The 26,334-nt window shown below is 37.9% G+C and overlaps 2 protein-coding genes and 1 long non-coding RNA gene across 6 annotated transcripts; 2 read left to right on the forward strand and 1 right to left on the reverse strand.

Moving 5' to 3' along the window:
- The first annotated feature begins 351 nt into the window (after positions 1-351).
- On the forward strand, positions 352-13,805 carry gins4 (GINS complex subunit 4 (Sld5 homolog)). Its single transcript, XM_084390116.1, has 7 exons — positions 352-669; positions 2,085-2,171; positions 3,197-3,310; positions 6,232-6,329; positions 6,507-6,595; positions 8,431-8,521; positions 13,277-13,805. The coding sequence occupies exons 1-7, from the start codon at positions 583-585 to the stop codon at positions 13,371-13,373; spliced, it is 663 nt and encodes a 220-aa protein (XP_084246242.1). The 5' UTR covers positions 352-582; the 3' UTR covers positions 13,374-13,805.
- A 2,280-nt stretch (positions 13,806-16,085) lies between these two features.
- Positions 16,086-19,016, reverse strand: LOC311278847. The gene is made up of 3 exons (XR_014625483.1): positions 18,921-19,016; positions 18,655-18,780; positions 16,086-16,651 (listed from the first exon to the last, which is right to left on the reverse strand). It is a non-coding gene; the product is annotated as an uncharacterized lncRNA (long non-coding RNA).
- Positions 19,017-19,626: 610 nt separating this feature from the next.
- Positions 19,627-26,050, forward strand: ppp1r3c2b (protein phosphatase 1 regulatory subunit 3C2, duplicate b). 4 transcript variants are annotated; one of them, XM_084388803.1, is made up of 4 exons: positions 21,323-21,476; positions 21,589-21,671; positions 23,078-23,143; positions 24,911-26,050. In XM_084388803.1, the coding sequence occupies exon 4, from the start codon at positions 24,915-24,917 to the stop codon at positions 25,665-25,667; it is 753 nt and encodes a 250-aa protein (XP_084244929.1). In that variant the 5' UTR covers positions 21,323-21,476; positions 21,589-21,671; positions 23,078-23,143; positions 24,911-24,914; the 3' UTR covers positions 25,668-26,050. The 4 variants fall into 4 exon arrangements, with proteins under 4 accessions (XP_084244928.1, XP_084244927.1, XP_084244926.1 ...); XM_084388802.1 differs by lacking the exons at positions 21,323-21,476; positions 23,078-23,143 and adding an exon at positions 19,627-19,765; XM_084388801.1 differs by lacking the exon at positions 23,078-23,143 and having other exon boundaries at positions 21,222-21,356.
- Positions 26,051-26,334: the final 284 nt, after the last annotated feature.

Consider the following 26,334-nt stretch of genomic DNA (forward strand, 5'->3'; position numbering starts at 1 on the left):
CCTAATAAAATACCAGTATAATATACCAGCATGTGACACTGGAGAAAAATGTCAGGATATGAACATCACTATACCGTCACAAAGAAATGGAAAACAGTCTCTTATAGTAGTAATGCACCTTAATGTAGTCTGATTTCACAAAATCTGAATTTTCTCAATCTCTTCGATTGAGAACTATAATTATATAGGCATAATGTTAACTATAAAACATATAGAGCTAAAAAAAAAAAAACATTTGACAAAACGACAGGCACTTGAGCTTTATTTTTGGTGCGCAATGCGCAGACTTGCGCCACTTCAACCAGCTTGAGGACGCGGTGACATCATCGCCGCGTCATTTTGTCGGTTTTTGGCGCGAAATTCCCTATCAGAAGATTTCCGCAGTGAGTGATTGCGCGTGAGGATGTAAACAGCTGAAAGTTTGGGATTTCATTTCGCAGTTTTTTGCACTGAAGTTTGATTTTCCGGAGAGTTTTAGTAGCCGGGCTGATTCTCTGACGACAGAACTAAACGTGCTCTGGCTGAAACTCCTGCACTTTAGATTGAGGCGTGTTGTTGGATTGTTACAGTGTTACAGTCACAATGTCAGACGCCAGTGATCTCAGTGGAGGAGAGGAGAGCCAGGAGGACGTGTTGACCCCAGCAGAGCTCATCACCAAACTGGAGGAGGTCAGACAGCTTTAAGCCTGCTCGAACAATAACACACACCGTGAAATGTGCTTTCATGCAAGCTCACACTGCAAAACAATGATGTTCTTACTCTGTATTTTTGTCTTGTTTTACAGTACAAATATTTCAACTTTCTTAAATCAAGATACATTTACTTCAGAAGCAGAACGATTCAGTTAAGTCTTGTATACCACTGAAAAATTAATGCTTAAAATAAGATTAATAGTCAAAAAAAGTATTGTTTTCCTTTTGAATCAACTTTTATTTTCAAGATTTTTTTTTATATTTAAAGGTGCAGTAAGCGATTTCTGAGAAACGCTGTTGATATTTGAAATCACAAAAACAAACACGCCCCTACCCAAAAGGATCACACCCACTGATCTATATAGAATGATATAGATCAGTGATCACACCCCTATCTTGATAGCTCCGCCCCCAAATTCACGAACATGCTATGCAGAACAGGCACCTCCCCCTCAATTGTGGACACGCCCCTTCCTGCTGATTGTATACAAGTATGTTTTGGTGCTCGATTTTCAACAGCGTTTCTCAGAAATCGCACCTTTAAGCATAAGTAAATGTGTCTTGATTTAAGAATGTTTAGATATTGATATAAGTTTGTAATAAAATAATACAAATATAAAGATATTTACATATATGTAGTGGAAAATAATAATAAGAAAAAATACTGAGACGTCTACTACACATCAAACACATTTACGAAATGACACAAAAAGAAATTAGTTAGGCTATTTAGTGACCAAAAATTTTATGAGGTGCATCCTGGGATTATTTTGAGCAATATTGAAGGAGTTCACATGTATGCTGGCCACTTGGTGGAGGAAAAACCTGTAGAATGTAAGTGAAGAAATTCTAATGTTCACACATATTTGTGTAAACTAGATTTTATAAGTAGAAGTTGTTGTTTTTTTTGTCTAAAAAAATTATTTTAATAATTTAGGAATTAAAAACACGAAGTTTTTTAATATCACGAGAAACATGGATTAATTTCGGTGTGCTTAAATTTAAAAATAAAACACATTATTTAAAAAGTGCTGCACATTATGGGAATAAGAAATTTGAAAAATAAATTATGGCTATTTTAATTTATTATTGCAGAGTATATTTCTGGATAAACTAACTTTTCTGAATAGCCATGTTATAAATAACTAGAGGTTCTGGCAAAATGTTAATAGCTGCAGTCTATTTTAAAAATATGTAATTATTTACAATTAATTATTTAAAAAAAACGGAATACATTTTTAACAGTCACATGTCGCCATCTACTGGTGTAACAATGTAATTAATACAATTTTAATTGCAATCTTTTAACGATTAATCGTGCAGCTCTATTAGACGCATGCGATCTGGAATAGTGTTTTGTAATGTGTGTCAATCATTCTCCTGTGTTTCAGGCTTGGCTGAATGAGAAGTTTTCTCCAGAACTGTTGGAGAACAAGTCCGAGTTGGTGGAGTGTGTGATGGAGCAGCTCTCACACATGGTATTGATCTGTGCTCAGTGTTTGGTGAAACATTCTGTTATATTTAGGTAGTTGACAAATAACATTGACTTATTTTCTATATGATTTTTTTGCACACTACATTTTTAACATTAAGCTTTTAGATTAAAGGGGAAGGAATATGTGTGAGAGTGAGCCAATCAGCAGTAAGGGGGCGTGTTCACTCATGATGAGGGAGGAGAGTGAGCCAATCAGCAGTAGGGGGGCGTGTTCACTCATTATGGGGGAGGAGAGTGAGCCAATCAGCAGTAAGGGGGCGTGTTCACTCATGATGGGGGAGGAGAGTGAGCCAATCAGCAGTAAGGGGGCGTGTTCACTCATCATGGGGGAGGAGCGTGAGCCAATCAGCAGTAGGGGGTGTGTTCACTCATGATAGGGGAGGAGAGTGAGCCAATCAGCAGTAGGGGGCGTGTTCACTCATGATGAGGGTAGGAGAGTGGGCCAATCAGCAGTAGGGGGCGTGTTCACTCATGATAGGGGAGGAGAGTGAGCCAATCAGCAGTAAGGGGCGTGTTCACTCATGGTGAGGGAGGAGAGTGAGCCAATCAGCAGTAAGGGGCGTGTTCACTCATGGTGAGGGAGGAGAGTGGGCCAATCAGCAGTAGGGGGCATGTTCACTCATGATAGGGAAGGAGAGTGACCAAGAGGGAGATCTGAAGAAAGACTAGAAAGAGAGATGGCTGAGAGACATTACAAAAGAGAAAAGTTCAGAGGAATAACACTGAAAAAAGAAGAGTTATGATCAGGCAAGAGCTTTAGGACCCGTGTTAATATTAGAAAAGCTTTCCAGTGCTGGAGAGACTGAAGCTCTTGCACTCGAAGCTCTTTCACTCTTGCATTGTTTGTTTGTGCATTTTGGGGGCGGAGTAATGAAAGAAGGGGCGTGTTTGTTTGTTTGAGTTAATTTCACTTATCAACAGTGCTTCTCAGAAATCACTTACTGCACCTTTAAAATAGTTTTAGATGAAGTATAGCATGAAATGTAGCCTTTATATTTGTGTATGCAGGAGGAAAATCTCCAGAGGGTGAGGAAAGGTGATGTGAAAGCCAGTGTCCATCGCATGGAGATCGATCGCATCCGCTTCGTTCTGAGCAGCTTTCTGCGCTCAAGGCTCCAGAAGGTAATGGAAATGTCTTCAGAGTCAGTCGTTTAGCTGTTGCAATTATTCTAAATGACTTACAGCAAACATATTATACATATATCTCAGGAGTAACCTGAGGACACGTGTCTTGCTCAAGCTCACAGAAGTGATAGTTAAAGAGCTTAAGGCTTTGAGCCTTGAAGAACCTTTCAGTTACCAGCCCAGAAACAAAGACTTTAGATAGAAACAGACGGTGCACTCGTATCACTATGAATGAGAGAAAGAATAACGCGCAATATCGTGAAATAAGTCCCGCCTTCTATGTAAAAGAGAACCAATCGCTGATAGATAAAGGCATCGCATCACTGTAGCTGCGGTTAGAAGCACTCGTTGCTTTAGAAACAGTAAGTGTTGAGAACGATGCTCGCTCTCTTATACTACGCCCTTAATGTATGTCCTCTTTTTGTGAAGAAAAAGTAGATACTTTTGAGTGTGTAGCAAAAAATGTAGACAAGCTTTGGGACATACTATAGTATCAAGTCATATAATTGTCATTATAATATTAATGCATAATGATGCATTTAAAAGTTAATGGCCAAACGGATCTTTAGAAAAGTTCACATTGTTGTTGCAGATGAAATATAACACGGATAACATTAAATAAATATTTTTTATCAGGTTAAACTTTGATTAGTCACTCAAACCTTTATCTAAACCTCTCACCTTCGGTCGCGCACATCCGCCATGTTTTGTAGTTTTTTAAACACTTTTTACTGGTGTTTGTAGTTCTGAACTGGATCCTCCTTCAAAGCGCAATGGATTGTGGGAGGGACCCACTGACCAGATTTTCAGTCAACCCTAGTGCTAAAGCTCTAACTTATAAACTTCATAACAGACACATGGTACAAAAGGAAATATAGTTTTTAAAGTTTATATGAAAAGACACAAAAATGTTCGCATTGACAAGATTTTAACACGCATTTTGTGTTTAAAATTTGATCGACATAAACGTTGGTAATCAAATGAAGGCATAAAACATTAACAGTTTAATTAATCTTTTAAAATGTAATCAAATGAAAACAAATCCTTTTATGTTTTGTCAAACGAAGTGCTGCACAACAGAGGTTTACTTTTAAAATTAAAACATGGAAAAATTATAATCATTCGTAAAAGTTTGTGTGTGTGTATGATATGACCAGTGTGTTTCTCAAAGAAATGGTGAAACTCTCAGAGCACATTTTGAATCACTCATTCAAAATTTGCTACCCTGGTAATCCAGAGTTCTCATGAGAGCACAAGTTGAATTTGCTCAGCGAGTTACTCTGGTGTCGAGTAATGATGCTCATTAAATATGCCCCTCGATCTGAGCTGCACCAATCACATCGGGTTATCTGATATAGGCGGGCCAGAGGCGAGATGACGACAGCGCTGCGACGTCGAAGTCATTAGTAAACATTGCAAGATGGCTATGGATGAACACCATTTGTTTGAAACGGCTTTGGCCGCTACAATGAACGAGTTAGACTTGTCTTTTTCTCTAAAACAGGAACAGAAGACGCCGCTCGAATCCTTCCTTTGCAAGAACGGTTTTGCCGACCGGATACGGCAAGAGTCTAATCTACCAGTTAGTAGGGCTGCAACAAACGATTATTTTGATAATCGATTAATCTAACGATTATTAGAACGATTAATCGACTAATCATCGATTATTTCGCCGCCTAATCAGTAAGTTTGGACCGATTATTCAGCTTTTTCAATTAGTTAAAACACTGAGTTATACATATTCTAACTATAATATAAAAAAAAGAAAATCACTTCAGTTTTTGAAATGGTTGTTTTAATGAACTTTGAGCCAACTAAACAGGTCTTTAAGTTTTCCGATTTCTGTCCAACTCAAATCACACACAAATGCTCTCTAAGCATTCTGCTCTCTTTCAATAGAAAAAAATAAACAAAACTTTATCAGCTGCATTACAGACAAACTTAATCTGCAAAAATAAAAATTGACATGACAATTGAGCTGACAGAGACGTTCTCATTCACCTTTTAATTTACAGTATGAAAAAGTAACTGACATGATATTCTTCATAACATCTCGTTTTGTAAGTCTTCATGAATATGGAACAAAATACAGGCGAGTGATAAGACTGTAATACCTAACGTTAATAGTGTTACAATAATAAAAACAGCCCTGACTCCTAAGCTCGATCAAGCTTTATTCTATGCAAAAATAAATCATCACTGTAATTATATTATTACTGTTAATATTATTGCTATTATTAGTAGTATTGCATTCTCTAATAAAGAGATTTACTGCTGCTAGTTATTTAACGTTAGCTCCAGCTGGAGAACATTCACCTCTCACCGGCTCCTCTTGTTTCCTCTTTAAGTGCTTTAACATGCATGTTGTGCTCCCGTGAAAAGCAAGTGTATGTATTGCACACGACAGCATTCTTGGTTTGAAGTTTTGTGAAACTTTCACACACCTTGCTAGTTCGGATTCGTTTGCACTCCGTCATAATTCGCGCTGTTTTCTTCCACCGCAATAGCATTTGTAACGGCTGCATTACACTCTAGCGCTACAGCGGCGTAGAGGTCAAATCGCGATATTGCAGGCCCTTACATTAGGTCACGTGAGATCAAACGACTACTCCACAACAAAGATATTTGTCGACAATTTTTTATTGTCGACAATGTCGACTAATCGTTTCAGCCCGACCAGTTAGCTCCACTGGTAGCTAAGCGTATGGGGCTTGTTGTGATTGGTCGTAGTGTTATCCAATTGCATGCTTGGTGCCGCCCCTCGAGCTGGCCGATTTTCATTAGTCGACGCCAGACCATTCATCTTTTAGATTTAGGTCTGGATTTCCAAGCTGCCAAAATCTGTGACATTCCACAATATGCAGTAAATGTATTGTTTTTATGACTGGATTCTGCTATGATTGTTGTCTCATCTGCAGATAGAGAAGTTTTTCCCTCATGTTCTGGAGAAAGAAAAGTCCCGTGCGGATGGAGATCCTTCGTTTCTCTCTCCTGAGGAGTTTGCCTTCGCTAAAGAGTGAGTTCGAGATCTTCCACATCAACCTGTGGTTTAGCACAAACAGAAGCTGTCGATGGAGTTTAACTGGTCTTGAAGACAGATTATAATGGCTGTTTTTGGGCAGCATGTTGTGTGTGATTTTGGTCACTGTCTGTTTGTCCTATAATTCACAGAAGTTGTGTGTTGTTTGTTTAGGTATCTGGCCAACACCGAGGTTTATCTGCAAGCCGTGGCTCTGAAACACATGCCTCCAAACCTGCAGAGCATTGACATGCTGAAGGCCGGTGAGATCCCGCTCGCTGTTTTAAATGGGTTCATCAAGGGGGCCGTTTACACCCGGACACTTCATGCGTTTTCTGGGAAACTTCTTATTTAATTAAAAAACACTGGTGGGGAAAGAGTTCATGTTTTAAAATGTAAATTTAATACTGTATTTTGCAGTTGTATTTTGAGTTTTACTAACCAGAAAATACTGGACAATTATGGTAGAAATCATAATTTTTTTTATAACTTCACTTGATATTGTAATTGCCATTCATTTGGAGTAGGGCTGCACAATTAATCCAATTTGTAATCGCGATTACAATTACGGATGCCGCAATTATGTATCGTTTAAAGGCGCAATTACAAAAAACAAGTTCACTTACAATATTCTGTGTGCTTAAAGGGTTAGTTCACCCAAAAATGAAAACTCTGTCAGTAATTACTCTCCCTCATGTTGTTCCAACCCCGTAAGACCTTCGTTCATCTTCGGAACACAAATTAAGATATTTTTTATTAAATCTGAGAGCTGGATCACTCCTCCATAGGCTTCTAAGATATTATAACTTGCCGGCCCAGAAAATGCATTAAAGACATCGTTAATATAGTCCAAGTGACTCCAGTGGCTCAATCTTAAGTTTATAAAGCGATGAGAATACTTTTTGTGCGCAATAAAAACACAAAAATAACGACTTTATTCAGCTATTCATTTCCTTCTCTCTGGGCCTCGAGTTAGTTCACGTAGTGTAACAGCGCAGCGCATCTATGTTGTACCTCACACGTAGGCTCACTATTGGCCGACGCTGGTCATGTGTGTGACGTATAACACAGAAGTGTTTTTTTCTTTCTACAGCTTATCTCAAGTTTTTTTTTTACTTTGGTTTCTTGAAATAAAGAAATATATTTGATATTTGAAGCTTAATGCGATAGAAAAGCGAAAAAAAAAAGTACGTTTTTTTTTTCAGGAAGAGTGTCTTCAGCTTGTATTTTGATATAACAAAATGGCATGCAGTCGCTTCAAACAATGGCATAAAGCTATTCAAAACACCATTCAATGTAAATTATGATAATCGTAGTTAATAATTGCAATTACAATTTCAAGGGAATAATCGACAATTATGATATTTGTCATAATCGAGCAGCCCTAATTTGGATTAAATTATTTGAATTATGTTTTACTGTGAAAAATCAAGTTTCCTCGACCAAGTCAGTTATATAAAATGTATACATTTTATAACTCCTGGATGATGATGATGATCTAAATCGAGTCAGTTTAACAGCCCAGAGTATGTTGAAGGTGTGCACATATTTACGCAGTTAACTTTAAAAAAAAAAAGAAAATGTATATTAAAAAAACGATCAGAAAAGCATAAGCAATACTGTTCAGAAGTTTGGGGTCAAGTAATTAATATTTATCTTCAGCAAGGACAAATCAAATTGAATTGATTAAAAGTGAAAGTACATACTTTTAAGTTGTTACCAATTTTTTTTCATTTCAAATAAATGAAAATCAACTGTTTTCAACACTGATAATAATAATATTTCTTGAGCAGCAAATCAGCATATATGTGATTTTTAAAATCGTAATATTTCACAGTATTGGTGTTTTTACTGTATTTTGATCAAATAAATGCAGCCTTGGTGAGCAGAAAAGACGTCTTTTTTAAAATATGTGTAAAAAATGTACCGACTGCAAACTTTTAAAGGAACACGCCGACTTTCTGTAATCTCCACTGTTGGAGTTGGTTAATAGCGGAAGCTGTAATGGTAATCTGTGTGATGTATTGGAGTAATACCCAGATGTTTTGTCAGTGGCAGTGATTGATTCATTGGTGCTTCTGTATGTCTGTGTGTGAAGTTCCTGAGCCGTGTCTCGACTCGTTCGTGTTCCTGAGAGTGAAAGAGAAGCAGGAGAATATCCTGGTGGAGCCGGAGACAGATGAGCAGAGGTATTAACACCATCATGTATATTACACACTCTTTTACTGCAAAAAGGACAACACAATTATGCTTTTAAGAACTTAAGATGCTTCATTTTGGCTAAATTTAAAAGCAGCCTCAGTGTTTCTCTCAGAAGGATCAGTGAATAAGCATTAATGACGACCTATTATGCTATTTTCCATGTTCATCTTTCTTTAGTGTGTAATGTTGTGGTTTGAGCATGAAAAAGGGAGTTATTCTCTATCCTGCCCTACAAAGGCAAAAGACCTTAAGGCGAGACACGGCAGGCAAAAACATCGGGTTTTTTTACTGGTCAATTTTGAGATTTTTGGATATTTGTCTTCAATAACATGTCTTCTTTCAGAATACACATTTAGGTCTTTATTTTACTACACTTTGTCTGTTTGCGTCTGTAGATTTCTCATAAATTCAACAAAAGTTGTCATTCTTAATCATCACAATTCAAAATGACTTTTCTCTCATACTCCAAGTCTGAAATCTCCACTTCAGCAGCACCTCTATACACCAAACTTTCCAGTCTTGTACCTAGTTATATTATGAAGACATTTACAGAGGGATTTGTAAATATATTATTCCTAGCCTGATTTATATAAAAATCATTGACAGTATATTCTGATTTACAGGATAACAAAAGTAGATATCCATAAATCCCTCTGTAATTTTTTCCCCGTCTAATATGTGAACACAATGAAAAAATAATTTTTAACCTGGCTTTATCCAATACTCAGATTTCGGTTTTTTAAATATATGCAAATTAGCGCATATTTAATGAGATATTGCCTAATTTGCATATTTAAACATTAAATTACAGAAAACTTGTAATACATTTTTTTTCTCATCTTAATGTAGGTAATCAACTGGGAAAGGTTCATGGTGATATCTGCCAGTTAAAAATGTTACCCTATTCACCTGTAGTGTCTCGCCTTAAAGGAGAACTCCGGTCAATTTTAACATTGAGCTCATTTTTTTGTACATTTGGAGTGCTGTCAATACAGAGAACAACGACAAAAATCGGTGTTGCCTACACCGAGTTATTCTATTTTTAAAATTTGCACCCTATTGACTTCAATGGGGCAAGTAGTAAGCCTGCTTTTTAGCCTCTTAACATCCTTTAAGTGTCATTACAAGTGCACAGAAAATGTGAGTGATTCCTTCCGAGTGAACACGAGTGGATCTGACTGCAGTAGATGTTAGAGATATTAATAAAAATGAAGTTAATTCAGCCAGCGCTCATACCTTTGTTTACATCCTGTTTTCGGTGGAAGGCCATAGTAATCGATTGTCGAGTTCACGCGCATAGGTTTAGTACCTATGATCACGCGCGTGAACTCGACAATCGACTACTGTGGACTTCCACCGAAAACAGGATGTAAACAAAGGTATGAGCGCTGGCTGAATTAACTTCATTTTTATTAATATCTCTAACATCTACTGCAGTCAGATCCACTCGTGTTCACTCGGAAGGAATCACTCACATTTTCTGTGCACTTGTAATGACACTTAAAGGATGTTAAGAGGCTAAAAAGCAGGCTTACTACTTGCCCCATTGAAGTCAATAGGGTGCAAATTTTAAAAATAGAATAACTCGGTGTGGGCAACACCGATTTTTGTCGTTGTTCTCTGTATTGACAGCACTCCAAATGTACAAAAAAATGAGCTCAATGTTAAAATTGACCGGAGTTCTCCTTTAACTCGCTAGAGTGTGGAACTGAGAAAAATGACTTTAAAGATTTTTAGTTGTCCCGCCAAATTAATTATAGGTAGGACACTGGAAATCTGGCAAATAGATGTTTTAACAATGAAAATGATATACATAAAAAAATCTTGAGCTCAAACTTGACTTTTGACCACTGTTTTAAAGTTACTGTACTCTGCCTTTGTATTGTCAGCAAAAAGTGAGAAGTCATGACCAGGCAAAAGGCAGTAATTTCCACATTATCAATATTTGGTTGCTGATCACCATTAACAAAATCACTATAGTAACACCTGTATAAAATCTAGTGATCATGGCATTTATTTTGTATGATTTACAATTATTTATAGCCATCTACTTATTGCTATCCTGTGCTTTGGTTGCATTCTGATGGCATTATTAATACATTTGACATGACAAAATACCTCCATAGATATATTAGTCCAGCGTTGTTGGCTCGACCGTGTTTAGGGCGGGGCTGAAGGCTAGATGCATGAGTGTTTCAACCAGGTCCGGTACCCGAGCTGGGTGAGGCGGGACTTTAGTTCTTTGTTGTGTTCATCTGCTACGGCATGTGTAACATTTGTCTGTCAACTCTGCATAATCCTTCGCGATCGATATCGCACGTTTGTCGATGGAGCGGGTTCAGGCCATACTCAATGTTCTGACCGCGTTTGTGCAGGACAAAGCTCTGAGGACATCAGAAGTTAGAGGGACTGATGGCAGCTGTACACAGGCTACACCGTCATTTTAATGGACAGTAAAACAAAGGCAGAACACCGTACAATCTGATAGGTAGCATTATTATTATTATTATTATTTTTTTATTATTGATAAAAGCATCTCAAGCACAGTACAAGTATCAGATTGTTACATAATTAAATGGAGGGAAAAAAGCAAAAATTAAACAAGCATAATAAATACTCGCATACGAATGAACATATAATCACAGTAACATATGCATATACATATAAACAACTAAATAGACCAGAGGGGAAAAGGAAAAAAAAGTTTTCTCCAGAGCTTGTCTCCTTAAAATAATCTTTACAAAAAAGGCCTCCAAGATTTCAAGAAAAGTTCAGGTTTTCATTCTAACTCCAAATTTAATCTTTTCAAGTTTGAGGGCAAAAAGCAGGTCAAAAGCCCACTGACGGTAGGTTGGAGGAGATGCCAGCTTCCAATTAATTAGTATAAGTCGTCTAGCCGACAGTGTGCAAAGTGCAATATTATCCCTCTCTAAAGCTGTAAGTTTAACATTTTCCGGAAGGACTGATAGGTTAGCATTATTTGCTAGAACACCGGCACAGTAACTTCATATTGACGCGCGGCTAAACAAAGGCAGATCACCGTAACCCAATCTGAGCGTAAGCCAAAGAGCGGTAACTGGTGTTACGGTGTTCTGCCTTGGTTTCTCATGGGCTTTTGGAAGTTACTGTTAAGACAACTCATTATTTCCTCGAAAAAACAACGGAATTGATTCAAGATACAATAAAGGGGCGGGGCCTGGTTGAGTTAGTTAGTAGTGTGTTAAACTGGCGGTTATGGTAAGGGGCGGGACATTTCCCAAACACACTCGAGGCGCTCGACCAATCACAAACACACTGCTCCAGCCGACCAATCAGAGCACAGTGTGCTTTTCAGAAGGAGGGGCTTCATGGAGACAGGAAGTAAACAGAGCGTTACTGACAGACTGGGAAGAGAGGAGCCGCAACAATGGAGAATATGAGGAGAATAATCAACATTCAAGCAGGAAAACCTGTTCTAGTAGAGCCTGAAAACAATCAGAGACTTTGTAAAAGGGCATAAAAGGTCATCTTTAAAATCCCCCTGTGATTGCTCCTGGAGTGCACATACTGACTTCTGCAGCAATGTAAGTTGTTTATATTTGTAGGAAGATTACAGATCAAAATCTTTGACCTTAAATGAAATACTTATTCTGTATTTATGCAAGTCTTGCATGAGTTTGGTATATTCTGTGTGGTTGTTAACCGTGATCTTGCCAAATGAGTCCATGACGTTTCATTTCCGTTTGCAACAAGGGTGTAACCCAAATGTCATCAGACTGAAAACTTTTTCTTTCTTTCTTTCATAAATCATTACTATTGGTCACCCTTTACGTCTGTCTGTGGGTTTTGCAAATATTTAACCAATAAAACGTTTCAAAGAGCTTGTGACTAAACCTCGTATCTCCATTGGCTCCTCAAACTGTCAGTCAAACCTCATAACTCCGCCCACCTCTATCTGAATGATAGAAAGTTCTGCACCTATTTTGAAGACTGTCTCTGCTTGTTTGCAGTGCAAGGGTAAATAAAGAACTGTTTGTTTGAAGAAGTACAGTGTTTTCTCTACTCAAGACACTACATGTCTATAAAGGCTAATGTTTGATGTAAGAGTGTCTTAGTCTAGCATTTGTCACCGAGTCAAAGCCAATACTGTCTTAAATAGCCTGTGTGAAGCACTTTGTCCTTTTAATTTGAGATTTTGGCCAAATGACAAAGGTAAAATTGGAGCAAAGATAAAATTTTAGGAATCCATCCATTGAAAAAACCTATATTCATTGATCACTAATCTGATAATCCAATAATGTGGTTACAGTCTGGTTAAATTGCGAAATTTTGATGAAATTTTGTGGGCAAAAAAGGTCTATTATCTATCGTCAATATTGTCATAGCGTAGCAGTGTATGAAGCTCAGCTCTGACAGAAATCACACAGAAACCAGCAGTTTTATTTGCACGACCAACTTGAACTCGTTGCAAAACTTTCTGTCAAGCGAAACTCCCAATTGCATGGATTTCGACTGAAATGACTGGATTTTGTGCAACGATAAAACGTTTTTGGAACAGAGCCATTGTCTCGTAACCAAACACAGAACTGAATGATAATGAATAAAATGGCTTTGAAAACCTATTAGTTCGTGATAAAATTGTGTTTTCTTATCAACATTGCATAGTCTCCTATAGGGGGCAGCATTTCTTTCATTGTAATGAGCTGGTTGAGTTCATAAAGCAATATAAGTGAACGGTATTTCTTTGCTATTGTCTCTTTCAGGGAGTACGTTGTGGACTTGGATGAAGGTTCGCAGCACCTGATGCGTTACCGTATTATAGCGCCTCTGGTGGCCAGCGGTGCAGTGCAACTTATTTAAACCCGGAGAGCCTCAAGGACAGAATGAAGATCACCGGTGAACCTTAAAGCATTTATAGTTTAAAATGGCTAATTCACATCATGAAACGGATGTAAAAGCAACATGGATTATTAGTGTCTATAAAAACAAACATTCTTCAATGTATTCTGACAAATGCATTTTGTTCAAAACACAGTAGGCCTACTGTATATATACTCTTGGCCAAAGACACTCTGAATGAACTTGGGTTATTGCAAATATCTGCAATATTTCATCACATATTGACAGCTCAGTTATTGCATCGGATTATAAACTAGTGAACCTGACGCTTTTGAAACCGGAAACTGTGGTTTTCTCTGTAAATGGGAAGTTGTTGGTTTGGATGTGGTCATGTAAATGGTCACTGGGGTTTTGCTGGAGCGCTAGAATAAAGTTGTATTATTTATGTTTCTATACTGATCTTGTTTTTTTTGTGTGTGTGTGTGTGTGTGTTGTCTGCTGCATGTTGTTTTGATATCATGCTATCAGCTAGAGCGATGAGACTTATGACATATCTGTTGAACTCTTCAAGTTTGTAAACAATATTTATGGCATATTATAATGTAAATTACCTTCCTTTTATCGGTCCTCAGTTTGTGGAAAATCACATTTACAGTGACATACTTTGAGTAAAACTTTCAATGAATGCACCTCTTGATAGATATGAATGTTGTGATATTCCAGCACTCTGTAAAGTCTCCTCCAGCACATCCCAAACACTCTCACTGAGTTTAAGGCCAATTCATGTGTGAAAATGATTCTTCAAGCTCCTCACAGCCATTCTTTCTCAATCTGAGCCGGATGAATCTTGACATTGTCATCCTGGAAAATGGCCATGAAGAGTCTTCATACATGGTTAAGAAATGAAAAGCTACATTAATTAGCTGTTGCCACTCATATAACATGCTAGAAACATAATAATCTCTGCAATAATGATCCAATCATAAACTCTTAAGCATTTGCCTATTTAAATCCAAACAGTGACTTTTTTCTTTGTCCTGTCAGTGTATTTAACTTTGAATACTGCATTGTAATGTTTATTTCTCTGACCATTTGTAGGCTTCTTCCATTCTAAATGCCTTACTAACATGCATGCGCTTTAAAAGTTTAATTTCATAATGCAATAATTCTAATATTTTATCTTGTTAAACCTATAAAGCCTGCTAAATCATATTTAATACATGAGTTTCTGAGTTCTCTAAATTATCAAAAACACAATCTACTACATGCCTTCTGTCGTCTGATTGATAGTTTTGACTTTTTTTTTTCAGCAAGTAAAAATTAATTTTGCATAATTGTAAAAATGTCCACCTTCAGGTCATTGTACACGTGTATTTTGAAGAAATAGAAGAATAAGACTAAGCATTTACATATCTTACTGAGATATTGGGAAATATAAAGAGTGACGACTGATTTATTTCATGTCAATAGTCTGTTGTAAAGATCTCATTGATTTACATTACAAGTTTCAGAATTTCATCTTTCTTTTTGGCCATAAATATCATATTTGAGCCCCTGAGAAGCTCTCTGCACGTCCCTGCTCTCACTGATGAAACCAGACATTGCAGTAAATAAAACCCATGATGCCCTGAGTTCACCTTGTGGCTCGACTCTGGTAGATAATTACCTAATCTCCCTCTTATTTCACCTTGAGCAATACACCAGTTTCTCCATATCCCGTCAGACTCGTGTGGTGTACGTGATCGTTCCTCCGTGAGTGTGAATTATACACCTGTGGTTATGTGTAGTGGCTTCACATGTTGAAACCTCCACCTGCAAGCCTGAACAAATATTCAAAATATTTGTATTGTTCCAATATTATGAAATGTGTGATCAACCGAAGCCTCGTACACAGATAAGAGTCTCATCTAGTGTCATGATTCACATCATGGAAATGTGGCCAAGAATCTACTAAAGCAGGTGTAAACTTGACAGTTCAGTCAAGCATTAACACAGTGTAACTGGTTGTTACTGGTTTAGAGTAATTTACTGTATGTTAGTATACTGGTATATAGAGTTTTCAAAAGTCAACTCTCAGCACAGCAAATTCAAGTGACTAAATTGAACACACGCAAAATCAACATTAAATGTGATCGCACCTTAAAGTCACCATGAAATCAAACTGGACAATTCCTGTTTTTTATGGAAAATTGCAGTATTTATCATAAATGATTTCTCTCTGCACATAATTTGCCAATCTTTTTCAATTCATGTGCCCCGTAATCTTAAATTCAGAATAGCTTCCCCTTCCTCTTGCAGCATCTCTTCTCTGGTGATGAGGGCGGGGCAATAACCTGTCACTCACATGAGATCCACCAATTGCAAACCACAACCATCCAATCAAATCCCCGCAGACTTGTACAGACAAAAAAACTTAAACCTCAAAATATCTTTTGTGTTCTGAAGAAGAAATAAAGTCATATAGGTTTGAAAAGACGTCAGGTGCAGAATTTAAATGTTTTTTCTACCCTTTTAAAGGACATTTAATTAGAAATTGAAGTGAATTGCTGTTGTTCTTTTCTCACTACTCTACCACACCCAGTCTTCACTGACGTCAATAAATGACTTTCTTGGTAAAGTGGGGATTTTTGAAAACTGTCAGCGTTAACTTATTAGCATCTGCCACAGCTTCCGATTTCACACTGCCTTCCTTCTAGCGAAAGGAAGTTACACTGTCCATCATCATTACTGGCATAAATCATGGTGAACTGTTCATCTGTTTTTACAAAACTAGGTCACAATCCAGCGATTGGCTAATGCATTGTGCAAATACACTGGGATGAATAGTGAAGTCTAATGTTATGAGGCACAGGAAGTTAACACATCCACCAATTGTCAAGTCATAAGGCAACCTCGGGCATTTAAAAATAACATTGCTTCAGATATGAAAAGTAATTCCCATCCAGAGGGTACAGTACACGGAAAGATTTGGATTTTGCCTATCAAACTAAATACAGTTATAAAATGGAATTTTGTGCCTCAGGTTTCACTTCAAAAGTGTCTGTTATGATAGTGTTGATGATGCTAAATGATATCCAGTATGAGATTATATGAACACATTTCCGGTTTGGTGTTGATGAAGGGCTTCTTGATTCTCACTGATGGTTTTGAGACAAAAGAGGTTTGGAAACACAGATCTTGGGTGTTTTGTCTTTCTCTGACAGACACCCACGGATCCGCTTGAAGTCGTTTCAAAGATCTGCACAGCGGTGCGTTTCTGCCAGATTCAAGAGCTGTCGTTATTATTATTCATTTCCATCCTAAAAAAACAAGTCAGACATGTCACATCCAGAGTCGTATCTCATTTTAACTCTGTAATGTTTTCAGTTTGATGCTTTCCCCCCCAAAATACCCCAAAGTTTGATAATGTCAATGTGATTTTACCCAGCAACATGGCTTTTTATGACTTTTTAAAGCAACACCAAAGATTTTTTGTACCTTAAAGGACAAGTTCGGTATTTTACACTTAAAGCCCTGTTTACAGATCGTTTCTGATGAAATAGAACGGTTTAGATTAAAATTTGGACCCGAGAATTTTACGTTTATTTCGCTTTCCCCCCCACCTCCAGAATGGCTGCATAGGTGCACTGGAACAATCCTTCCTAAAACGCATTAAACTTTCGTTTACAAAGACGTGAAGCTCACCGAGTGGTCAGGGGTGTTCACTGATATGCTCACACAAAAATCGCTGCAAAAGATGCTTTCCAACAGGTGGTTTACCATTCGTTGTAAAACTGTGGACCTATTTTTCCAAACGCCTCACACCCGTACATTCTTCCGTTGAGAGCTTGAATAATAGACACTCCAGTCCAGTTTCCGGCGGCGGAGTAATACCGTACCTCACAGCACATCCAATACAAGTCAATGGAGTTGGACAAAAACTATGATGAAACCTGTTGGAAAGCATCTTTTGCAGCGATTTTTGTGTGAGCATATCAGTGAACACCCCTGACCACTCGGTGAGCTTCACGTATTTGTAAACGAAAGTTTAATGCGTTTTAGGAAGGATTGTTCCAGTGCACCTATGCAGCCATTGTTGAGGTGGGGGGGAAAGCGAAAGAAGCCGAACATTCTCGGGCCAGCAGCATGTGTCCAAATTTTAATCTTAACCGTTCTATTTCATCAGAAATGATCTGTAAACAGGGCTTTAAGTGTAAAATACCAAACTTGTCCTTTAAAATAATGTTTCCAAAATCGTTTCTGTAACAATGAGGTAGGAACGAAGCGGAGAGAGAATCCACATGCAACCACTACTTTAATAAAACAAACAGGTAATCCACACGGAACACGGAACACGGAACACGGAACACGGAACACGGAACACGGAACACGGAACACGGAACACGGAACACGGAACACGGAACACGGAACACGGAACACGGAACACGGAACACGGATCGCGGAACAGCTACAACAACCAACCAACAACAACTGAAGCACAGAGGTTTAAATACACAGGCAAACAAGCTAAACAAGATAACAAGGGGGCTGGGCTAATTAGAAACACCTGGAGAGACTAATTAACAAGAAAAACTACAAAGAACTACAAAACATGGTACAGAACAGGAAATAACAAAAGTCCACACAAGACAAAGAGAACACAAGACAGGAATCATGACAGTTTCAGTGGTTCATCAACTCGTAACAGGGTGAACGGCACTTCTGCATTCGCTTTGCGACCCTCTATCGGCTATAACCGCACTATGCAAGTTTGCCAGATCGGGTAGCGGATCTGTAGTTCGAATGAGACATAAGAAACTACAAATTTGACTTGCTCTACTGCAAGCGTTACTATAGCCGATAGATGGAGCCTATATAAAAAATAGCCGTTTCTGATGTCGCAATACATCATACTTTCATAAAATCCCGCAACATACTCTACCTTGTCTGTGGACATCGTTATTTCCAAAGCCGGTGCTGGATAAACAAATAGCGTGCGTGCGACGGTAGGCTGCGGTAGGCTAAATTATTTACGACAGCGGTAATGGACAATTCCGCTTCCAAACTGTTGGGGGACCGAAGAGGAAAAGTGCTCCGGTGTTGCTTTAATTAATTCAGTGATGTTAAACTAGCAAGCTAGTTTTGAAAGCATAAGATCCCACCCTCCCTTCAGAGCGTCTCCAAAGCCACACCTCCTTCAAAACACATGAACGCACACAGCAGAGTCTAAGAGCATTGCGAGAGATGGCATTAAATTACCTCATGTCTCAAAGCACATAACATTACAATAATAATGAACGTAAACATCTTAAAGAGCACTGACCTGTAGTATGAATGTAATCTGGACGTACTACATCCGCCATGTTGTCATTATCGTTTACCGAGCTTCACGTAGATTTTCAATACTTTGCATTTTAAATCAAACTTATAAATGTCTGTTCAGTAGTCCCTATGTAGTTAACAGACACAATTTAGTAGGCTAATTGTGGTGTTTATAATAAAAAGCAGTTGCAAATGTTGTAAAAAAAATGTGCAACATTTTTTGTTTTACCACCAAATTATATGTAGGCTAATATCTAATTAATTTACCTTACAGTGGAATGTTTCCCTCAATTCCGGGGCACGTGAGTTCCTGAACATGATGCATTATGGGATATGCTAAGCCTCGAATATCGCTCAGATGTGGTATTCGAAATAGTGTTGGTTTATGTGCTTTGACGTTTTTAGACCTGTGACAGTCTTGCGCACACAGTTCCTGTTGCATGCACACACTCTCGAGTGGCCCTAATGCAATGATTCAACGGACATTTTTTGGTCCTGAGACTTCCACAGAAAATATGTGTACATTTTCTAATATTTAGACCATGTCTATTATTAATTGCTATCAGGATATGAAAAATATAGCCCACCGTTTATTAAATTTTACCATTTTTTCCAGGGTAAATGCCTCTATGCATTTGATGAATGTATAGTTGGGTTTTCCTATATTTCTATATTTTTTTTCTATCTCTACTTTTGGCCCTAAATAGAAAATACAGTCTCTAAGGTTGTGTTCACACTTGTAGTTTGGTTTTCTTGGTTTCTTTTGGTTCGGACCAAAAACAGAAAATAATACATTTCGTCCCGGTTCACTTTAGTGTTCTCACTGTCATTTTTAAGACAAAAAAAAAGAAATTAAAAGTATTTTTGTACCGGAACTTTCTGACCATCCAATCCAACGCTGTGTTCTGGGCTAAATGCGCTAGCTGTATGTGCGTAGCTTCATATGGTCAGCGGAGAACTCGTGTAGAGCTTATTAAATGTGTAAAGGAGTCAGAGCAGCGTCAGGAATCCCTCCGACACACACACACACAGATCTGCTGCGAGGAGACGTGGTTCTGATGCTTGTACTGAACTGTGATGGACAACATCACGACTATGACGAGGAAAAACAGGTATGCTTCAATATTCAGTCCTTTTTTGGGTCGCATCTTGTGATATCGTGTCCTGTTTTTGGTTCATTTACATGTCTTTGGTCTGTGTTGTGTTCATATTTCAGGGTGTGTTCACACTCGGCATGTTTGGTTGGATTAAATAAAAAAAAACTCGATGTGATTGTGTGTGAAGTGTGAACGCTGCCATCCGAACCAAAACAAACGGACCGAGGCGCTAAAAAGATGAGCCTCGATCCGCTTCCAAACCAACTCTGGTGCGGTTCGAGTTAAATATGAACGCAACTCGGACCAAAGACATGTAAACCAACCGAAAACAGGATGTGATGTCACAAGAAGCCGACCAATCAGGTTGTGAACGTATCCCTGTGCCTTTAGGTTCGGTGTTAAAATGACAATCTGAATGCTAATCGGACCAGGACTACATTTTTTTTTTTTTTTTTTTTTGTTGTTTTTTGGTCCAGACCAAATGAACCAAGCGAACCATGTGAACAGAACAATCACACTAGAGTTCGGTTTAATCTAACCGAATCAGCCAAGTGTGAAAATACTCTCACACCGCAAGTGGAATTTGCAATGACTGGAAATGCTCATGGATTTTCAAGTTAATCAAGCATATATGGGTGTGTTTTTCATTTTCCGTTTATCCTTGCAGAAATGTCATTTGTACTGCTTATCATCACCAAATTTGTTATTTTTTCTCGAGAAAACAGTCAGTGAGTCAGTTTGGCGTTCCAGGCATTGACTGGCAAAGGCTCAAACCACACTGATTCCTGTATACGTGCAGAACGACAGATCTGATATGGTGATGGTGAATCTCTCTCTTCTTGCTCTGCCTCTCTTTGAAAAGGAAGCTCAAGCATGAAGAATGAAAGCCTAATGAGGTTAAACATCACGCTCGCTGGTTTGCTTCATGGGTAAATGGCCCCGAGGAGTTTTCATGCTTTTCCTCATTGTCCAAAGGCATAATTATGTTAATTTCACTCTTGCATAAATGGCATTGAATAGAAATATCATCACTGTCTTTCCAGATTCGTTGGAAGCATTGAGAATGGCATAACTGCCACTCATTATGTCAAGTAAATGAGCCATGCATATTAATGCATTTCTTATGCACGAAGCCCTTTTTTGTAAATAAGCAAGCAAGCAACTTTATTAATATAGCACATTTTCAAACTACAGACGTTACCCCAAAAATGGCACTTACTAAATAAATTATTATATAGTAAATAATCCATCCACTTTAAAATACTTCTTGAAATGGCATCTCCATGTTCCACATTGCTTTGCTTATTTGCACTATTTTATTGTATACAACAAATATTTTGGTATATTGCATGTATTGTATTGTAGATATAATATGTGATTTTCCGTTTATATTTTTTCTTAACTTCACGTCTCTTGATACTTGTCAAGTTTGCCCTAGGATTTAGTCTCCTATACTCTTTAGCCCACAGATCAGGTCATAAATAGCTGGTTAAGTCCTGTCCTGTGTAAAGCTCATTGGCTCGAGTTTGGAGGAGGGATCAAGCATCTATAAAAGATGAAGTGACGCAAGATCTCACATAACGCTTCCTGAAGCTCAGCCGAGCAGGTAGTCAGAGACATCACAGACGTGTGTCCTTTATTACAAAGAATATAATAAATAAACAATACAAAAGATCATATTTTTAAGGATTTCAGCGGATAATGCAATAATCAAAATAAAAGCAGAGTAAGATTATTATTTTTTTTACTATGTTTTAGAAAGTTAGGTAAAATATGCATTTGACAATTTTTATTTTACTAACTTGTAATTAAAATCACTTGTGTGTATGTTTCTACAGCGTCGGCTCAGTTTGAAGTGTGTGGACACTTTGGGGGAAGAGGAATTTTGAAGGAGGATTTTCACGAAGATGACTTGTGCAAAGTAAGTTTATTGTCTGATTAAGGCAAAATAGTAAACCCAGGGATCCCAGTCCTTGAAAACCTAGAAATATTGGGGAATTAAAAAAAAAAATCTGATTGTTCCAGGACTAGACAAGTAATGTAAAGTAATTTGTAAATTGGTCACTGAAAAGTCATGCAGTCAATATTTTTGTAGTAAAACTCAACTTCAACTTGAAATGACTGTTTGTGAGTGCAAAACAACTGTTTTTGAGATAAGGGACAAACCATGTTTAAGATGTTAGTTTTATTTATTTATTATACTTTGATATATTTGTAGTTATACAGCTAATGAACCATGTAAGGGAACATTTACATTTATTTACTTCATAAACTTAATTTGTCGACTCCGTCAGACGCATTACAAAGCATGCTATTTTAATTTGATCCACACAGCAAGTGTAAAGTCTTTAAGTATGTAATATGTGACTCTGGACCAACAATACATTCTATGGGTCAAACTTATCGATTTTTCTTTTATGCCAAAAATCATTGGGATATTAAGTAAAGATCAGGTTCCATGAAGATATTTGGTAAATTTCCTACCATAGTGATTGCAGCACAATCGTGAACATAAATGCACAACTTTAAAGGAGATTTTCTCAATGTTTCGATTTTTTTGCCCTCAGATTCCAGATTTACATAATAGTTGTGTCTCGGCCAAATATTGTCCTATCCTAACAAACCATACATCACTGAAAAGCTTATTTACTTCAGCTTTCAGATGCTGTATACATCTCAATTCTTCAAATAATTGACCCTTGTGACTGGTCCAGGGTCACATATGGTGTTCGGTACAGGAGCCGTGATAAAAATACATTCTCTATATTTAGTTTTGACACTTTTATGAACAATCCAGTTCCTAAATTCTCTACTCTCCTTTTTAATATTAAGCATATATAACCAATGATCTTAGGTAAATAACACATAATATAATGTAGTTCAGTTGATGTTGATGTATTTTAACACAATAAATTGAAAAAATAATAAAATACTTTTTCAATATTAACAGAAACCTTCATCTGACGGTGTTGACAAAGGGTCAACTGAGGTTACAACAGATTTAAGTATTAGCAAATGTTTTGTCAAACAACTGATTGATAAGACACAGTGTGTGTGTGTGTGTGTGTGTGTGTGTGTGTGTGTGTGTGTGTGTGTGTGTGTGTGTGAAGTGAGTCAGTGGGTGTGTGTGAGTGAGTGTGTGTGTGAGTGAGTGAGTGAGTGAGTGAGTCAGTGTGTGTGTGTGTGTATGTGTGTGTCATCAGTAGATGTAAAGATGTTATCTATACATGGCATGTAAATCAGGTCAAATTTATACAGTATGTAAATAAAATCATGAAACAACCTTAGAATAATTCAGTTTCAATTTCAAGTTTCAAATATTTACAGAAACTATCACACTGGGAAGTCGGAGTTGACATGTTAAACCTGTGACCGCAGAGACTTCAACAATGTGTGAGTAAAACACACTGCCTGGAAAAAAAAAAGTCGCTGTTTGGATTTAAATAGGCAAATGCTTAAGAGTCTGTGATTGGATCATTAGTGCAGTGATTATTATGTTTCTAGCATGTTATATGAGTCGCAACAGCTAATCGATGGAGTGTGTAGCTTTTCATTTCTTAACCATGTATGAAGACTCATCATGGCCAAATTCCAGGATGACAATGTCAAGATTCATCCGGCTCAGATTGTGAAAGAATGGCTGTGAGGAGCTTGAAGAATCATTTTCACACATGAATTGGACTCTTGCTTTATCAATACAAGATCTTGACCAAAAAAATAACATCTATTTCAATCAGGAGATGTATGCATTTGTGGCTGGGCAGTGTTTAAAACTTTCAGGACTGTGTCCAGCTGTGAGATCCACAAAGAGCAGGAAATAGGAAAGGGTTATAATCTATTATTTTAAATAAATTATATAAAAATATAATCCAAAATTTCATTTTTTGCAGTGTTTGATATCTTGCAGATAAATGTCTATTTTTGAATTTGTTGCGTTCATTGTTTGCAGTTTTACACTGTGACCTCATGCTGAGGACAGCTTAAATTACATGCATTTTCCAGAGCATGTATTTAAATAAATTAGTTAATAAATCTAACCGATGATTGCCCTGAATATACAGATTTCCTTGAGATGCAACTTTAGTAGTGTTATTTTGGTTGTTTTCAATTTTAACATAAATTAGGCTTTTGACATGTTTTCTCCCTCATCTCATGGAAATGTACTGATAAAAAAAAAAAAATTCTAAACAGTGTTTGACACTAACACCCGCCAACCCACCAAACGCGGGTAGATTTCAGCAGTGGAGTGTAACGCAGTCACTCATACTGCCCTTACATCAAAAATATAGATTTTTTTTATAAATATTGATACTGAAATATCTGAAACACTTCCATTTTCCGTTTTCCTGTCAATAGACACATGATACCAGCGTCTCTTTCTCTCTCTCTCATCTCTCCGACAGCGAGTGACTCACAAACCCGTCTCTCCTCACTCCTCATATCGCTAGTGTTACAGAGCTTGAATTTCAGCATTGGATTGGGCGTATTCAGCATAATTTTACTCATTCCTGCAGATTTTGTGCACAAACACCCAAATTACGGCACATAAAGTCGCCTCTCAGAACTAAACTGAGTTATTTTTTGCTGCTTATTGCTCTTAAACAGTCAAACACACACAAAATAATGTCAAAATGCCGGTCTTGGCGAGTATTCACGTTAACACCGTCAGTTTTAAGTGAACATAAACAGTTGAGGAAGAGACGCATGTGTAACAGTGTATTGGATCCGTGCGTCAGGTCTTAAAGTGACAGCAGCCTAATAAACCTGCTAACAAATTGAGAGATAATATTAAAAATATCTATATGGCAGTTTTTCTCCATGGTATCGATGTCAAAATTGTGGCCAGTGAAAATGGTTAGTAACTTTGGAAAACCACTAGTCACAGCAGATGGAGGGCAAAAAAGTTAATGTCAAGCCCTGATTCCTGCAAATAATCATTAGTTACCCTTTATTTTAAGGTGTCATTGTTACAGTGTGATTATATATTTAAGCACTGAGTAATATTAAGCAACTACATGTACTTACTATAGGGTTATTTTAGGATTAGGATTTGGTTGAGGGTTAGTTGCATGTACTCTTATTACTATGTAACATATGTAACAAGGAAACTGTAAAATAAAGTGTTTCCTAATCATTTTATCCCATTTTTTCCTGCTCCAGTGTGATGTCACGGTTCGGCCCGCCTGTCTCCATGAGGTCTGTGGACGTGGGCTTCAGGTGCAGAGGCTCTCCACACATCAAACATCTTCTCTCGGTGTCGACTCCCAAACCCCTGCGACCCTGCATCTCCCATCAGCCGGTGTTTGAGTTCACACACACTCCTCCAACGGGCCTGATCAAGAGCGGCCGCAGGGAGAAGCGCGTCGCGTTCGCGGACGCCAAAGGGCTTTCGCTCATCACAGTGCGCTTGTTCTCAGAGAAGGAGGACAAACCCAGCCACCACCCGCTGAAAATACCACGACCCAAGAAGATGATCTGCTCTACAGAGCCCGCTAGTAAGACCTCAGGGTTGAGTCTTGGGTTCGATCCGCCCTGCAGAGATTTCCAGGCGTTCAGGACGAGGCTTCAGGATCACATGGTGCTGTTGGAGAGCTGTGACGTCACCAAACGCTGCATTCTGGGAACCGTGCGCGTCAAGAACGTCTGCTTCGAGAAAGCCGTACACATCCGGATTACTTTCGATTCGTGGCGCAGTTACCTGGACGTCCCGTGCGCGTACCTGGACCAGTTTTACGGGGAACCTGGAACTGACGTGTTTGCGTTTAACGTCAGCGTTCCTGAACGGATCGACCCGCGCGAACACATCGAGTTCTGCGTGTCATACTTACCGGCTGCGCTCGGTGCCACTGAATGGGACAATAACAACGGCAAAAACTATTGTATTTATGTGTGTGGCGCTGAATCTGCTGTTGTCTAAATGACAGCGTCACTGAGTCTGCAGAAAGACTGACAGAATGAACGACTTTGCACATCTTTGACCCGTTTAGCGCAGAACTGACCGAAACGCTGTGCCATGATCACTGTTTTCAGTGTTTCCAGATTATTATTATTTTATTTTATGTTTGTGATATTTAGAAATCTAACAGAGGTTTATAAATATCTTGCGGAAATGTTTATTGAAGCTTTGCACACTGTGGATAATGTATTTTAATGATCAATGTTTAATTATATCAAATACATTTATTTTTTAAGATTAAGCACTAACATGTTTATAAAGCCCTTTCGTACTGTGAATAACTTAAAGTTTTTATAGTACGTATTTTATTATATATAAAATAAAGAGTGTTTAAGGAATATTCATCTGGATTCCTATGGTCATCATTTTTTGTGTTTATCCTTTATCTCAGACAAGATTTCTACAGTCAAGGACTTTTTCTGAGATAATCTATTTTTATTCTGCTTGGGGTATCTAATTAAGTGACATTATGTTTCTAGCTAAAACATAATTTAATGTAGGACACGACCTAGTACTCCTCAAGGAGGTGCAATCAAATCCCAGGATGTTTTTGGCTTGGTCACTAAGTATAATCCATTTTAATCACCAGGATTGGTGCCCTGACGTTGGCCTTCGGACTGACGTATGA

Source organism: Rutilus rutilus (genome assembly GCF_951802725.1).
Source record: "Rutilus rutilus genome assembly, chromosome: 19".
Classification (NCBI taxonomy): Eukaryota; Metazoa; Chordata; class Actinopteri; order Cypriniformes; family Leuciscidae; genus Rutilus; species Rutilus rutilus.